At 44.9% G+C, this 17,053-nt stretch overlaps 1 protein-coding gene and 1 pseudogene across 1 annotated transcript; one reads left to right on the top strand and one right to left on the bottom strand.

Annotated features, from left to right (window-relative positions):
- Positions 1 to 1,797: 1,797 nt before the first annotated feature.
- On the top strand, positions 1,798 to 5,529 carry LOC147418510 (putative pre-mRNA-splicing factor ATP-dependent RNA helicase DEAH2 pseudogene; annotated as a pseudogene).
- Positions 5,530 to 5,668: 139 nt separating this feature from the next.
- Positions 5,669 to 16,775, bottom strand: LOC147418509 (uncharacterized). The gene is made up of 5 exons (XM_086506450.1): positions 16,566 to 16,775; positions 7,011 to 7,081; positions 6,801 to 6,906; positions 6,511 to 6,646; positions 5,669 to 5,944 (listed from the first exon to the last, which is right to left on the bottom strand). The coding sequence occupies exons 1-5, from the start codon at positions 16,640 to 16,642 to the stop codon at positions 5,768 to 5,770; spliced, it is 567 nt and encodes a 188-aa protein (XP_086362576.1). The 5' UTR covers positions 16,643 to 16,775; the 3' UTR covers positions 5,669 to 5,767.
- Positions 16,776 to 17,053: the final 278 nt, after the last annotated feature.

Raw genomic sequence — 17,053 nt, 5'->3', positions numbered from 1 at the left:
CAAGTGTGTATGGCTGAAATCTGTAGATCTGAAGAGAAACTACGCCAGCAAGGCACCAGATGCCAAGGCTGGGTAGGTGGTGGCAAGATCCGGGTTCAGAACCTAAGCATTGTCCTCCTGCTGCAAAAACGTAGGTCAATTTGCAACCCACTTCTGTTGCACTTTTTGGCACCAAAAACCTTCTGTTTGCTAAAAAAACAAAGGCTTGATGGGTACCATAGGTGCCCAGCAACTTGTGGAAGGTGTCAATGACACAAAATGACCAATAAAACCGTCGAAAATGGGTTGAAAACCCAAAAACGCATATGAAGGTCAAAAACGCAAATAGATCTAGGGGGGTTTCTGCGACAAAGATGTCCAGAAATGGTAGCGCTAGCAAGCAGGTTGAGGTGATGTCCTCCCCAACAGAAATGCTCTCGTTCCTTCGCTTGCCTGGCTTATGCAAAAACGTTGGCAGATCTGGCTCCAATTTGCAAAAACGATGGTTGATCCAGCCCTTGGGAGAAGAACCTGATGCGATGTAGCGCCTCAGAATAGGCAGAGCCTGAAGGTGCTGATACCATGTGCCTTGGTGACTAATACCATGTGAGAGTGCGCATGTGTGAAAGTGTGTGTGAAAGTGTGTGTGTGTGAGAGAGAGAGAGAGAGAGAGAGAGAGAGAGTAGACACAAACGCAAGATATGGTGAAGAGGGGCCCCCCATGACTACCTTGAGCAAAATACCCTCAGTACAATCAATATGTGTGATCTCTGTGAGACGTGGAAGTGGGTACCCCCTAGCTCCATCAATAGGTGCCCAAGGGGAGGTAGGGCAAGGCTTGATAAAAATCCCCACGACCCAACAGGAAAATGATATATGGAAATATATGTGGACGCCCGGACAAAAGTGGGCGGCGGGCCCCAAACTTGGACGGCCGGGCCAGGTACAACCTAGATTTTAGGTGGCCAGCCCGGAGACATACTAGCCGTACAAGTATGCCCTAGATCTGTGAAGCAACAGAGTGGTATAAGTCTAACAGGCTGCACTCTTGAGGCTGCTGCTCACAGTGGACCATGCGTTTTCGGGGACTTGTGGTGGTTGCCACTTGGGGCAGCACTATGATCGGTCACGGGAGCTAGAGCTGATTGGGAATTAGCATGGAAATCAGCGTCCAATAATCCACCTAAGTGACCTCACCTCTCCTGCCCGACATCGCCCATGTCCAGTGGTGCACAGGACACGCTACAGTGAGCACTGATCATCCAACTGGCACCTTTCGTTGCTCTTTGCCTCCCCACCCACCGGTTGAGTTGTTGGACACACGCTTCTCCAACTTCCACAGTGGCACGCACAAACACCTTCACAATGACTCACTCACAATCTCACGCACTTGAGGCTGCGTTGCACACACTACACACCTAAATGTGCTCTCTCTCTCTCTCTCTCTCTCTCTCTCTCTCTCTCTCTCTCTCTGTGTGTGTGTGTTTGTGTGTGCGCGCGTGCATAGTTCACCGCCTGAAGGCGTCGGATTGAGGAGAAGCCACCACTTCGTTTGGGGGAGAGGCCAGAGAAACTATGCTTTGTGGAGTTGGAACCATCGTGGGCCCTCCTTTTCTCATCTCTCTCTCTCTCTCTCTCTCTCTCTCTCTCTCGTTGATGGCACCGTGCACGCTGTCTCGTTGTTTTTTGTATCACACATGGTGCACTCGCTTGAAAGTGTCGGAGCAAGCAAAAGCCACCACATGTGGGGGGGGGAGGGGGGATCCCTGCCTCTTTTATAATAGTATAGATAGATAGATATAGATTGTTACTTGGTCATGACATAGTGACCTTGATGGGAAATGCCTATAACAGATTAAAGACTGACAGACTCTCTCACTCTCTCTCGCTCTCTCTCTCTCTCTCTCACACACATACACACACTCTTTAGCACGTGTTCATACACAAATACAGGAGGTTCTCTCTCTCTCTCTCTCTCTCTCTCTCTCTCTCTCTCTCTCACACCGATGGGCAATTCGTTCGCTCCCTTGGAGTCGCCTCTCCCCCTCCGCTGCACAACGCAGATATTCTTGCCTTCAATTGATTGTCGCGATAGCAATGATCGTCATCAATTCTTGTGCGTGAGAACACAATCTGTCACCTCCGTATCTCTAATGGAAGCATTCTCTCTCTCTCTCTCTCTCTCTCTCTCTCTCTCTCTCTCTATTGGGAGAGGGGCTCAATGCTCTAAAAAAAACTAGGTTTAGTGTAATCCCACCTAGCTTTCTCTCTAACTTGTAAATTTAAAGATGAGAAAACCTATAAAGCACAGTGAATTTTAAGGTAAAAATCTTCAAATTTAACCAATTTACCTTTTAAATTTCTCATACGCTAGCTTGCCAGAGAAAAAAAAAATCGAGCCATCTAAACCAATAAAAAGCGGAGCGTAGTTTTTAGTTGGAAAGCAAATGCAAAAAGCAGCGCCGTTTTTCCTTAAAAGGCAGAGCGAGCGGCCACATTGCTCTGAGTCACCACAGAGTCAAGAGAAAATGGCGACTCTACAGAGAAAGAGGAAGCTGAGTTTGTTCGATGTTGCAGGGGAGGATTGTCCTCGCCCGAGCACCACCCTCAATCCTTACACCGGCCGCCCTTACTCTCAGCGCTACCGTGACATCCTGCAGAAGCGTAAAACCCTTCCTGTTTGGCAGCAACGCCAAGATTTCCTCGACACCCTAACCAAAATCCAGGTGATGATCCTTGTTGGTGAGACGGGAAGTGGTAAAACTACACAGATTCCACAATTTGTCGTCGAGGCTGGCTACACCACTCTCAGAAAGCAAGTAGCATGTACCCAGCCTCGCAGAGTCGCGGCCATGTCCGTTTCTAGCCGTGTGGCAGATGAGATGGATGTCACAATTGGAGAAGAAGTTGGGTACAGTATTCGTTTCGAGGATCGCACCAGCTCCAAAACAGTGCTCAAGTACCTGACTGATGGTATGCTTCTTAGAGAAGCTATGGCAGATCCTCTCTTGGATCGCTATAGCGTCATTATACTCGATGAGGCCCATGAAAGAACACTAGCGACAGATGTGCTTTTTGGCCTTTTGAAAGAAGTGCTAAGGAATAGGGCAGATCTGAAACTTGTGGTCATGAGTGCCACTCTCGAAGCAGAGAAATTTCAGTCATACTTTGAGGGTGCACCTGTCATGACGGTACCCGGAAGGCTACATCCGGTCAAGATTTTCTACACTCAGGAACCGCAGAAAGATTATCTCCAAGCTGCTATTCAAACAGTTGTGCAAATTCATGCGTGCGAGCCGCCTGGAGACATCCTGGTTTTCTTGACTGGGGAGGAGGAGATAGAGGAAGCATGCCGGAAGATAACAAGGGAAATCCTCAAATTGGGCGATCAGGTCACTCCCGTAAAAGTTGTACCCTTGTACTCCACATTGTCTCCTGCAATGCAGCAGAGGACTTTCGAGCCTGCACCTTCACCCACCAAAGAGGGAGGACCAGCAGGTCGCAAAATTGTTGTGGCGACCAACATTGCGGAGACATCACTAACAATCGACGGAGTCGTGTATGTCATTGACCCTGGTTTTTCCAAGCAGAAGGTCTACAACCCTCGTTTTCGAGTCGAGTCGCTTACTGTCACTCCAATATCTAAAGCTAGTGCACATCAGAGGGCTGGGCGAGCGGGTCGTACTAAGGCTGGAAAATGCTTTAGGTTATATACTGAGAGAAGTTTTGACGAGTTGCAAGCCCAGACATACCCGGAAATCTTAAGATCCAATCTTTCTAATATTGTGCTAACTTTGAAGAAATTGGGTATTGATGACCTGGTTCATTTTGATTTTATGGATCCCCCTGCCCCGGAGACGCTAATGCGCGCACTTGAGTTGTTGAACTACCTCGGCGCTTTAGACGATGATGGGAATTTAACAAAACTGGGAGAGCTTCTGAGTGAGTTTCCTCTTGATCCCCAAGTGTCAAAGATGCTCGTGGTGAGCCCGGAGTTCAAATGCTCCAATGAAGTTCTCTCAATCGCGGCGATGTTGGCGGTCCCCAACTGCTTCCTTCGACCAAAAGAAGCACAGGTTGCTGCGGATGAAGCTAAGGCCCGCTTTGCACATGCAGATGGCGACCACCTGACGCTCTTAAATGTGTACCATGCTTTCAAGCAAAGTAATGAAGATATGGAGTGGTGCTACGACAACTTCATCAATGTGAGGGCATTGAAGTCGGCTGACAACGTGCGGACACAGCTGTTGCGCATAATGATCAGGCGTGGCTTGAAGATGTGTAGCACAGATTTCAATAGCCAAGACTATTACGTCAACATCCGGAAGGCGATGCTAGCAGGGTACTTCATGCAGGTGGCTCATCTTGAGAAAGAGGGCCATTATCTGATCGTGAAGGACAACAAGCCTGTTCAATTGCATCCCTCTGTCTGTTTAAATTACAAGCCAGAGTGGGTGATATATAACGAGTTTGTCGCAACCACGAAGAACTTTATCAGTACTGTCACACAAATCCATGGAGAGTGGCTCATCGACATTGCTCCCCACTATTATGATCTCAGGGAATTCCCCAAGTGTGCAGCCCGGGTACAATTAGAACGGTTATACATGAAAAGTGAAAGGGAGAAGCGGGATGCCAAGACTAAGACACAAGTACCTCATCTACTTCACAGGCAGCTTCCATGTGTTACATAGGCAAGCAGCCATGAGCTCAATTGCTCTCAGTCCTACATTCATTGCTTGCATACCTGCGGTCCAGGGTGCTTTGCCTTAGCAATCAGTTGTCCCATGGGTAAGCTAATCTGCTAAGCATGACTAAGGATTAGTCTTTAGAAGCCACGGGAAGGAAGGGAAGGAAGAGGTGGCAATAAAAGCAGCTCTTTTCTATCTTACAAAGTTCCTTCCTACATTGTGACGATGCTTTAGCTCAAAATTAAGTAATCTGTTGCTAAGAAGAATTCATAACAATATTCTCAAGAATACCATGGCAACAATTCTTCTGAATCAATCCTGTTTGCTTGCCGAGTTCAAGACTCTTCGGATTGTTCCTACAACGTGTGAATGTCTTTTTCTTCTTGGTCTCTTCTTGTTCTGTTCCAAAAACATGATATAATTAAGAGGTATTGCTTACAAAGAAAGGGCAATCGAGAGTTGCTTTCAAAATATAAATTAGGGAAAATTACCAAAATACCCACAATTAAGACCCGTTTTTTAGTGCTTAGCATGTAATTTGTCACAAATTACCTCGCAAAGAAGGGAAGCTGTTTCTAAAAATAATGAAGCAATTCATCTCCAAAGCCTACATAACCGACTCAAATTCTAATTTTAGCATCTTGTATTGATAGACAATCAAGTCTTCTTATAAAAAGCTACAATTTTGTTTATCTTTAGAGAATTTTAATCTCACGACGAGTATTTTGGGAATTTATGACAATATTGGGGGTGTAATTTTCCCCATAAATTATACAATAATGGTCCAATCATTACATAGCTCTTTCAGCCCATGTAATAAACCTTCTAGTAACCTCAAAAGAAACAGAAGTGCCATTGTCCAACAGAGATGGGCAAAAAGACTCCATTGCTGCTTTCAAAAGATCCAATACAACGTACAGTACTATGGTCACGACACAAAAGAAGAGGAGAATAATGGTGCTGGCTACCATATTACTTAGACCAATTGCACCAAAGTATCAAAGGAAGTAGAAGCTTGCACTTAGTAAATTGATTTGTAACCTCAACGATTTACAGCAAAGTAATATTTTTATGTTACATTGAATGAAATGGAAGACTCATAAAACAGCTTCTTTCTTGGGTGACATTTCACCAAGCCTCACACTTGACCTCTGGCTAGAAACTTGCTTGCGGTGATCTGTACCAAACTTCTGGGTGGCCCAACGAAACACCGGAACAAAAAGAATATATAGAGCACCAAGGATAGCAGGTGCCAGAATTACCCAACCCACAATCTGTTAAAGAGCAAACTTGTCAACCATACAATAACAAAGTACCTTAGTCTGACAAGTTTCACATGCACATTATATCTATATTATATATTTAATTATATATATATATATATATATATATATATATATATATATATATATATATAGTTTACGTACAAATATTTTGTAAATGTATATGTATGTACCTACTTCGCGTGCGTGCGTGTGTGTGTGTGTGTGTGTGTGTGTGTGAGAGAGAGAGAGAGAGCATGTTACATTAACATCTTCTTAAGGCCAAAATGACCTATGAGACCAAAGAGAGAAGGAGGAGGAGAGAGAGAGAGAAATGAAATGAAATGAAATGAAATGCTATATTAACGTCTTCAAAAGGCCAGAGTGACCTATGAGACCAAACTGATACAAAAGTGGTGAATCTGTATGTGTACGTATGCATGTGCGTGTACATGTGTGCTCCGGTGCCGCCACCTGGACATGCGTGTGCGTGAAATGTCAGATTGCAATAATTTTCAAGTTCTATTGGTCAAATTCTTTTGAGTCCAAATGAATAATACAACCAGAAAATAACATACCACATGGACGACTGCAATTAGCAAGTCTCGGCTGGCAGAGCCAGATATGATCTTTTTGAAGGCATCTGAAGTGAGCTCAAATTGCTGATCACTATTGACAATCCACTCTCCAAAGCGCAAAAAGGGTATGATAAGGCTATTTCAACAAAGAAAACGATCTATCAAAAGGCAAAGAAAAGAAAGTGGAAGAGGGGGGGGGGGGGGGGGGGGGGGGGGGGGGGGGGGGGGGTGTAAAAGGGGGGTAAATATAGTATATAATATAGATCACTAAAAGGAAAAATTTCCATTACCTGAGTTCAATAGGAGTTGCAATGAAGTTTGCAAGCATAAGGGAGGGTGTGTGACACTTTGACCCAAGAATAGCAGCTGCTACTCCACAAAGGAAAACTGTAACCCCTGAAAATGGCACGTGTGTTAAACAAAAATCAGTCCCATTAGCATCAATGTTGTCAGACAATCCGTCTGCAGATATACCCAATGTGCAGCTAGTAGCTACATACCACAGATAGGGAAAACTCCCAAAGTGAAACCTAAAGCTGTCGAAAAAGCAAGCTGTTTTGGTTCCGTTCCCCTGCCAAATATGACAAAGTTCGATTTTAGTAGGTACCAACAGAAAATCATCAATAGCGAAGGACCACTAAGACACTATTTGAAGACTACGCAGCTAGAAAAGCAACTGAGCAAACTTCATGCATATGAGAAATTCCAAAGAAACGTGTTTTGCCACCAGCTCTTGGGAGAAACTCTTCAGAAACTATTTGAAGACTCAGAAACCAGAAAAGCAAACAAGTAACTTCATGCTTATAAGAACTTCTAAAGAAGATGTGTTTTACCGACAGCTCTTGGGAGGACCTTTTCAAATCTAAGAGAAAAGCATTGCACAACAGAGTGGTGAGCTCAAGGTATGTGAAGTAAAAAGGATCCAAGATAGATGGTGATCTGGGTGCCAAGAGTGGTCTCCCAAGCAGGAGAGCAATTGTACCTTAAGTAATTGCTTGATATCCAATGAAGTACAGAAATACCACCATGCCTAGTTCAGGGGCCAATCTGCAGCAGAAGGCAACTCCGCCCCTCTTTGTCTCTGCGCACAGGTGTTTTGAAGATTCTAGTACTTTATATTCAACCCTATTGTAAGTTCACTAGCTGTAAGGTGCAGCGGAAGTAAATGTTGAACTTTGCTCAAGATGAGTGCTCCGAACTGTGCTCAAGGGTGGTTCCTTTTACTTACGGAAGGGAGAGCCTTCCGTTCCTTTAGTGAGAGAGTGCAAATGATCACAAACAAAGTGGATAAACATTGTGAATGAAGGTGCTGAGACTGAGAGAAAGAGAGAAGAATACGACACCAGAATGTTGTCAAACCCTCCTCCAAGGGACCCACTCTCTATGGCGAGAGAGGTCTATGCTATTGATTGCACAAATCTGGTACAATGGTCTAGATGCAATGGACTTGCCGACGATGTCAATGACAATGATGACGGCGACGAGACGGGCTAAAATCTGCAAATCTGCTATCTGCTGAATTCTGGCACTATGTCGACGAGGACGGCGATGACAACGGGACGACGACGTGCTGGAAACGCAGATGCTGAAATCTGCGAACAGCGGGCTGAAACTGAAAACGCTGGCTGATCTGACCGTTGCGTCGAGGATCTGTTGCAGAGAGGTGAGATCTGCGAGGTTTGGGTCTACTGTTTGAAAACAGAAAACGCTGATGCAATGGCTGATCCTGTCGCCAAGAATCTGCAAACGCTGATGTGAATCTGCAAATGCAAAAACGCCAAGCTGTTCTGTGGTCTGCAAAAACGCTAGGCCTTTGCTGCAGAAACGTTAAGGCTGATCTGCTGTAGAAATGAACCCTGGACCTGAAGTAGCTTGTCCACATGCACATAGGGTTAGATGTGCACGTGACACTACCTTTTCTAGACCATCCAGCCAATTTAGAGGTATCAAAGCACCATTCGTTACTATTCTTAGGGCAAATCTGATTCAGTTTTCTCATCAGTTTGAAGCACTATGGAGAACTTGCAGAAAACTAAAAACCATCGAGAAGAGGATGGATATGGAGAACTGGAGGTTGAAATACAGGATTCCTCACAATAGCTATACACTTCTCATTGCCCGAGTAAATTATGATAGTCTTCTGCAGAAAACCAATAATCTCCAAAGCGAGAATACCTCTCCATCAAAGCAAGAAATTTCATCAAGTCCAAACAAGTTCAAACAAATACCATCCAAATTCAATAAGTTCAAACAGTACCCAAAAACAGGTCCAAACAAATTCAAACAATACCCAAACAATATTCTCAAACATGATTAAGTAATCAATCCATCAAACAAATTCTTGTTCACGTTGTCACATGCTAATGGCTCTATGTGCAACATGGCCATACTAGATCAACTTCCACAGCCAATCTTGTACTTAGCTGTGTCTTAGAGCCTAGGGGCTTTAGTACCAACAATTTTTGTGAGCCTATTCACAGGACCTACATACCAAGACAAATCCATTAGATTAGGTTTTCCAATTTTGGAACCCTCTTGCATGACTAGTTTGTACACACAGTTTAACGGATGTTATTAAACTCCAATGGGCATCTGCCATTACAAGCATAGAGATTTAGGCTAGAGCAAAGTAGCCATGAAGTTTTGAAATGTCACAATAGAAGTTTTGTCAACATCTTTGCGTGTCAAACGATAAATATGTATGCTTAGAGCTTACATTCGTAGCACATGTACACACAAATCAACATTAAAAGACCAAGAGATTCAAAATCTCAGCTTGAAGTTGAAGACTTCAGTCAAAGTAACACATGGACAAGACCATGTGACTTAAATCACTAGTAGAAAGCATTCGTCTTTGGAGCGTTTAAGAGAAGCTTCGAAACATTTGAAACGTACTGTAACTATGGGCTAGAGGAATGTGTCGGTCCAATTTCCGCGACAATCGGATTCCATAGTTGAGAGATCTGCCACAGTTTCTTAAACCTTCTTACATATGATTAATTCATGTCAAAGCGTTCCCTTGTAGTTGTCACTCGACTTCTGCTCTGTCACAAACTTCTATTGCACGCTTGCTCTAACAATCTTTCGAATCTTCAGAAGAGAGCTTGCCGTTGATAGTGGACTCGGGGTCAAACTCCCCCCTCTGCTCCTTCGGTACATGGACATATGCATCGCTCCCAAAGATCCGAAAACGGGAGACATCGAGCTCCTTACCAAAATAAGCTTCGAACAAGGTCTTGCTAAGAACTTAAGAGGTTGGAGATCGGTTTATGGTATAAACTGTCGTCGCACTGCCTCTGCCCATAAAGACTTTGGCAAATCTCGATGCTCAAGCATGGTCCATGCCATTTCTACCACTCTCCTATTCTTCTGCTCCACAACTCCATTCTTTAAAGGAGATCCACTATTCACAAGGTCTCGCTTGATGCCATTGTCCACACAAAACTGAATGAATGCTTTGGAGGTCCATTCCCCACCTTTGTCCGATCGAATAGTCTTCAACACTTGATTGCTTTCCTTCTCCACAAGAGAAGGCCAATTCTTAAAGAGGCCAAATGTCTCGAACATGTCCTATAGAAAGTATACCCAAGTAAAGCGGCTGAAGTCATCCACCAGCAAATGAAATAGAGAGCCTTGCCGAGAGGAGTCTGCGTAGGTCCACAAATGTAGGTGTGAACCAACTCCAAAACGGTAATGGCTTGGCGTGTAGCAAGCCTCTGAATAGATTCTCGATATTGCTTTTCACGAATGCAATGCAATTGTCACGCTTATTGCCAACATCTGGTAAGCCTGTAAGCATCTGCTCACGACAAGCAAGCCGAAGAGCATCATTGGTCAAATGACCAAATCTGTAGTGCCAAAGATCACCTGTGGGTATCTGTGTTGCTGAAGAAAGAGCATGGAGCCTACAGAGTCCGTTCTCCACTAAGTCCCGTCTGACCTCCTTGCCAAATTCACGATCCCGAATAGATACCGCATCCTCTATAAAAATCACCTCCATGTCAAGCTTGCACACCTCGTGCAAAGACATAAGATGAAATCCCAACTTCGGAGCATAGAGTACCTTGGAGATATGCATAACCCTTCTGTCGTCAAGAATCGACTCCATAGAGCCCTCGCCGTGAATAGAATTTCAGATTTGTTGCCAATAAAGATGTTACCACACTGTCGCCGCATGTTGGATAAAAGATCCTTCAAAGGTGTCATGTGAAGTCCCGGAGAGTCCTATGAGGGTAGAATCTCCAAATAAACAAAGGCTAGTGACTGCACCACTACCGCCAAAGAAGTAGAAGCATCTCCAACTCGCTTTCGACACTTCCTCCAATAATGGCTCTTCTCACCACAGCTCTTGCAATGCCGTTCCGCCTTCAAGGCTTCCCGTTCAGCATCACTCTTCTTGTCTTTGGTATTGTTGCTTTTCTTCTTACCCTTCTGCTACTTGTTGTTGGAAGAGCCGGTCAAGACTTCAGAGTGTTAACTTCTTCCCCCTATTAAAACGCTCCTCCTGGTCCAACACCAATGGAACAATCTCGTCCCAAGAGATAGTATTCAGCCGGCCACTCGTAAAAGCGGAGAATACAAGTTGGTATATCGAGGAGGTAATTAAGCCTGGATGGCCATATCCTCTGAACTAATAAGCTTTCCCATGTGAAGAATCTCTTGTTGAAGCTCCTGCATCTTGTTGATGTAATCACGCATAGAATAGTTCTTCGCATCCAGGGTCCTCAACTGCATCTCAAGGGCTATCCGTTTCATTGTAAAAACTCGATCATAGTGAAGAAAGATGATCCCAAATCAGCTTCATGTCTTTCATCAATAGAATGTGATTGATGGTTGATGGTATACTATTGAGGATAATGAAAGACCGGATTCGAGCATTGACACGCTCCCATAGCTTCGCTCCCGCAGGGTCCTTTGGCCTTTGAAAGTTGCTTGAAACAAAGCCTTCAAGCTCGTAAGAGCCGAAGACCGCCATCATGGTTGCTTTCCAAATGGCATAGTTGTCTCCATTCAATTTCTGATCTGAGGGAAAGATAAGGAGGGTAGGTATCTTGAATGGTTCATCACCAACAACTTCAAGTGCCTCATTGTACACAATGCATGGCTTCTCCTTATGGTTGCCTTTCACAAGCATAACCTTTGTTTTAGATCCATTCACAATCAGCCCACTATGCAAGCAAAAGTTCTTAAGGACAACCATAACCTTTTGTGCATCCTCTAAAGTGTGTGCTAGAAGCACTCTATCATCCACATACAACAAAAGCATGATTACCGCATTGCAAATAGTGACCTCTTCAATGCCTTCTTCTAGCATAAAGTCAAGTCCAATTGATCAATGCATAGACCAAAAAGAGTTGGTGACAATGGATATCCTTGTTTAACCCCAATAGTACACGACTGAGATTGACGTGCCGGCAGACAGAAGAGGCCAGAGAGGCTATCCACAACAACCCGAGGACAAGGAAGGACAATGAAGCGAATCAACTGGTAGATCAAAGGATTCCACATATCCAAATTGAGGTGCCAAGGACTGGGAGGCCAGCAACGCTACCAACAAGTCACAAGACACAAGAAAAGAACAAAAAGGTAAGCTAGGTCCACTGGATAATTTGGTCAAGGACGCTTTTTGGGGCCCTCAATGCAAAGTGGATGGAGGAGAACCTCGCAAATTCTCTACAGAGAGAGCTGTATCGTGAAGCTTTTAGCAGCATCCGTGCCAAAAGTTACCAACACGTTGCGGTGCGGACTCCACATGTGTTTGGGTGCAGACGATTATGGTGGATGCCAACGAGGGCAAGCCATGGCGGCTTGCAGAGATATGCAGAGAAAGAGGGGGTTGAATGAGAGCAGAGAGGGAGAGAGAGATTCAACACATCACAAGGAAAAGCAACGCTATGAGAGAGTTTATTAAAAAAGGAGTGTTTATATATATATATATAGATTTAAACCTTCCATGAAAACTAGCTCTCCTAACTGCATGCCTTTGGGAGATGTTCCCACGGACTGACATCAAAGTAAATGAGGGCTTGGAGATCCAACAATCCCCCCTCAAGCCCGAACTACATCACTCTCATGATACCTCGAGTTTTTGGTGTACTCGTCAACCATGAGTTTTAGGTTCTCTCACAACCAAGGATTGTGGTGTATCCATAACCTGGTGCTATGATAGTGAACCCCTCTTGAACTGATAGAGTGTAGGTTGAAAAATTAGCTACCAACAAATGGAGTTTTTGGTTCACTGCCAAACCTTGGGTTTAAGGTCTACCCAGTAACCTCACGAGTGTCGGGACAAAAATGGGCTGAGAACAAATGTTTTTGGGAGGTCTTACCACTCATATATGTGTGGCAGTGTCTAACCCGTACAAGAGTCTATCATGGTATGACTGACAACAAATAAAGTAAAAGAGGCTTTGACTAAAAAGTGTATGATTGTTTTGACAATAGACAAAAGAGGACAAACCTATGACACTAAACTGGCAAAAAGAGTTTGTGAAATCTTGTACTGCAATCTCGAAGCAGATCTTCATATGTAGCATAAGTTGATGTACCGAGTACTTAAAGCGAACCGTCAAAAGAATCATCATTGACTTTCTTTCTTGATGAGCTTTGATCTTGTTGAATTTCGATGCCATATTGAAACCTTCAAGAAGCCTTTACGTGCTTTGTTATTGCCTTGGCAAAGCTTCTTCACAAGCAGCTTTTCAAGATGCTGCAAAAATTGTGAACAATTTCTCTCACCTTTGCCAAGTGCTGCCATTGATGACAAGTCAAAACTGCACCTTTGGTAGGGGCGTTTTGATATGCTGTTGTTTTGCTAGCTTGGCCCATTGCATTTTGAGATGTTCAAAAACTATCTAGTTTGAGGATGGTTTGAAATACCTAGTACAAAACTGCCACAAATAGGGCATTTTAAAATGCATGTCTACACCACCACAGTGAGCATGCCCTGCTGCAACCGCCACGTGAGCGTTTTGATATGCCCGCCTTCTATGGCAACTGTGCCACCGAGTCAGGCAGCGTCTCGAGATGCTACCGCAGCTACCAATTGCCCTTGCATCTTGATATGCTGCCGGTGCTTCCTGCCTGCAGTGCCTACTCCCTGCCTGCAACTTCACCAAAACGCGAGCGTCTTCAGAGGTTTCCGAGGTTGCTGCGCCTTCGCCTGCCAACGCCCTAGCCAACCTGAGCTCTGATACCAGTGTTGGGTGCAGGCGGTTATGGTGGATGCCAACGAGGGCAAGCCATGGCGGCTTGGAGAGATGCAGAGAAAGAGGGGGATGAACGAGAGCAGAGAGGGAGAGAGAGATTCGACACAACACAAGGAAAAGCAACGCTATGAGAGAGTTTATTAAAAAAGGAGTGTTTACATATATATATTTTAAACCTTCCATACAAACTGGCTCTACTAACTGCATGCCTTTGGGAGATGTTCCCACAGGCTGACATCAAAGTAAGGGCTTGGAAACCCAACAACACGAGGGGAGCCACTCCACTCCTTTGTCACAAATTGCCTAGATTGAATAAAGTCGCTAATTTATTGTTGAGATTTTAGGTACTGACAGGCTAACAGTGTTTTGCGGAATGACTTTATGAGCACTCAACAGATGTGCACTAAATTGGAAATTTCCTTAATTGAATTGAAAACGTGTGCTCTTTCATGTTTGTATTGTTTTGAGACATATAGAGAAAGATAAAATGTCTGCAACATTTTGTTTGATGAATGATTTGAATTTAGTGCATTTAAACATCTCTTAAAGATTAGCGAGATCTAGATGTGATGGCTAAGTAAATAAGAATTCAAGATGTGGTCCAGACCCAGATTAGTCAACTCCTAGACACGAAGAGGCCATCGAAGAAGCAATTGAAGAAGTGCTAGAAGAGGACTGACTACCCCGGTTACTTGGGCTGTCAATCTTCTTTTGCATCTGCAAGAAACCAAAAGAAGCACTCCCCAGTTCTTCCTCTTCTTCTGACAATTCTTCTAGCCAGCACATAGTACCTTTAGTGTTCTCTGTATTCCTTCTCTGCAAGGAGCAGAGAGAAGAAGAAAGAGAAAGAGCTGGCTCTCCGTCTCTATCACCTCCAGTGTGGAGCGGGGAGAGAGAGAGAGAGAGAGAGAGAGAGAGAGAGAGAGAGGGGGGTCTCTCTATGTAGGGGTACTCCACAGTCCAGCGTGAACTCTGTTGCAAGCCTGAAGAGGGCGTGTACTATCCAGTAGTCCAACGTGTTCTCTTTTCCTCCAAATTTGCAGGCAAAGACCTTCTCTCTCTACGTGCGCTACCTGCAACACTCACTCTCCACGCACTGGACAAACCACTCGACCATAGCCACCATCCGGTAGCACCCCCATGCTGGGGCCAACGTCCAAGGACGTAGGCGTGCCCTTGTAAGACCAAGCGTCCCATACCACCCAACCTCACCTCCTCGAGGTGACCTCACGCACTCCTAGCCTCACGGGCTAACCACTGGCACTCTGCCAGTGGGGGTCGATAAGTACAAATGAGGCCTTCACCTCCCTTTTATAATAATGGCCAGCCACACTGGCAGGGTTCACACTACGTCTGCCCGGACATTGAACACCCATCCCGACGGCGTAGGCTAGATCCCCTCTCCTGTAATAACCAAGACATGACAGTCTCTCTCAGTCATCTATGTGCTTTGATGCACCGATCCACATGTGCAATGTCTTGCTCTACCAAGCAAATCAATATCCTAGTACACCACTGAAGAAAACCCTCTGCCAAGTATATCCTCCGTCCACAGTGGGGAGAGAGATGAAGTCAGGACGATCCTTCAGGAGAGAGGGGTGAAGGATGACTCTAAGGGTAGGGATTCCGCCACCATTGGACAATGCCTTGTTCTCGCCCAAAAGAACCCCAAGGCTCCTACCAATCTCTGAAAGAACTGGCCAATGCCTTGGCATGAGCCGAAGTTATCAGACTAAGACTCACACCTTGCCAGAAAGGTTCATGTTCTTCCTCTACCAATTAAGTTAGCAAAATGCTTTGCTCCAGTCCAAAGGGCACTATGCTAGAGGCTTACCTGCCTTGTCCGATGTCTCAAATTCACAGCCTCCCCCCAACAGGAAGACATCCACATTCCTGATGATAGGCCTGCTGATGCAAGATGCCTAGAGGCAAGCTTTAAGCTACCTGCCCAAAAGTGTGTAACCTACCACCTTGCAAACTGACATCATTTAATAACTCTAATGTAGCCACTGAATTGCGAATGCTGCCAAAAGAGTCTGCCAAAAATCTGAAACCCCACAGCTGACCCGCTGAATTCCATGATAAACAAGTGACAAACTGGCCGGAAAAAGGGCACCGCTAACTGGATGATTGAAGTTCTCCTACTAGAGATGGCCAGTGATCTTTCCAGTAGAAAAACAACAGTGCCCCCTATGACCGAGCCCTTGGACCTCATATGCCTAAGAAATGACCAATGATCTTGCCAGCAGAAAAATGACGAGAAACTCTGATGATCCAAAGACCATACTCCAAAAGGCCAATCGCCGTTTATGTCTGTAGCAAAGCACCAAAATCGCCTAAGGATTGGTCTACAATCCTTGCATTCCGCATTCCAAAAGCCTTAGCTCAGCCATACAAATTTTCCTACAAGTACATCCAATAACCATAACTGTGGAGCGAAGCTACCAAGAACCCATCAACAATCCAGCAACACTTGCCCATGGATCCTGTATACAATGGCTATCGTAAAAAATGCCCCACCATATCGTGAAGCAATCTCTACAATACTCTTGCACTCCCTTGTCTCTGATGCATCCGCCACGTAACTCACAGAGCATCCATCCCATCCTCAAATATCCATGTTGGGCGAGCAACAACCACCAACTGTTCCCAGCGAAAAAAAAAAAGAAAAAAAAAGACAGGTACTATCTCCACAGACTCATGCAAGGTGTTCTGCACCTCACAAATAGTGCCCAATCCACAACTTCCTTGAGTTCAGCGCAAAGAGGACTAGTCACATGACACACTACTCAATGTGCGAGACCTCCTGTGAAGGTTTGAAAGACGCAGAAAACGAAAGGCATTCACCTGCGCAGGATGAGGATGACAGGATCTACTATTTTGGACCGCCACCATCGCCTCACCCACGCTGTCCGTGACCCCATTCTCGCCCCGCCAAAGCTTTTCGAATCTTTAATCCACTGCGATATGAGTGAGTGTCTCTGTGTGTGTGTGTGTGTGTGTGTGTATAGACAGGGCTATATCACACGGGCGGCGTCAGGTGTGATATTGTAAGGCTATGGTCACGCGAGGCTTAGTTATCACTAAGCCTCAATAATTTCTGGCAGGAGCTCAGAGCGAGAACCGGAAGTAGCAGGTAGAGAGAAGGAGAGAGAAAGAGGGCACTGACCGGTAGTGTAAAAGCATAGTTGCAAAATTATGCCGATGGAAAGCTGCAACGTGTCATAGATTTTCGGCATGTCTAACGCAGAACTAAGCCCACATGACCACGCCCTAAATACTGGCTTTTCAAAAACGCGTTTACACACTAAAAACTAGCCTGCCCATCGCACAAT

Source organism: Adiantum capillus-veneris, chromosome 30, assembly GCF_014529385.1.
Source record: "Adiantum capillus-veneris isolate H3 chromosome 30, ASM1452938v2, whole genome shotgun sequence".
Lineage (NCBI taxonomy): Eukaryota > Viridiplantae > Streptophyta > Polypodiopsida > Polypodiales > Pteridaceae > Adiantum > Adiantum capillus-veneris.
This window is presented reverse-complemented; position numbering and strand designations above follow the sequence as displayed.

Bases quoted from the DNA above. Each gene is read 5' to 3' on its own strand.
- LOC147418509 (XM_086506450.1), bottom strand. From the start codon at position 16,642: ATGGGGTCACGGACAGCGTGGGTGAGGCGATGGTGGCGGTCCAAAATA. The intron at 7,082-16,565 runs GTGAATGCCTTT...CATATTTGGCAG, and splicing joins GTCATCCTCATCCTGCGCAG to GGGAACGGAACCAAAACAGC. The intron at 6,647-6,800 runs GTAATGGAAATT...TTGTTGAAATAG, and splicing joins GCAACTCCTATTGAACTCAG to CCTTATCATACCCTTTTTGC.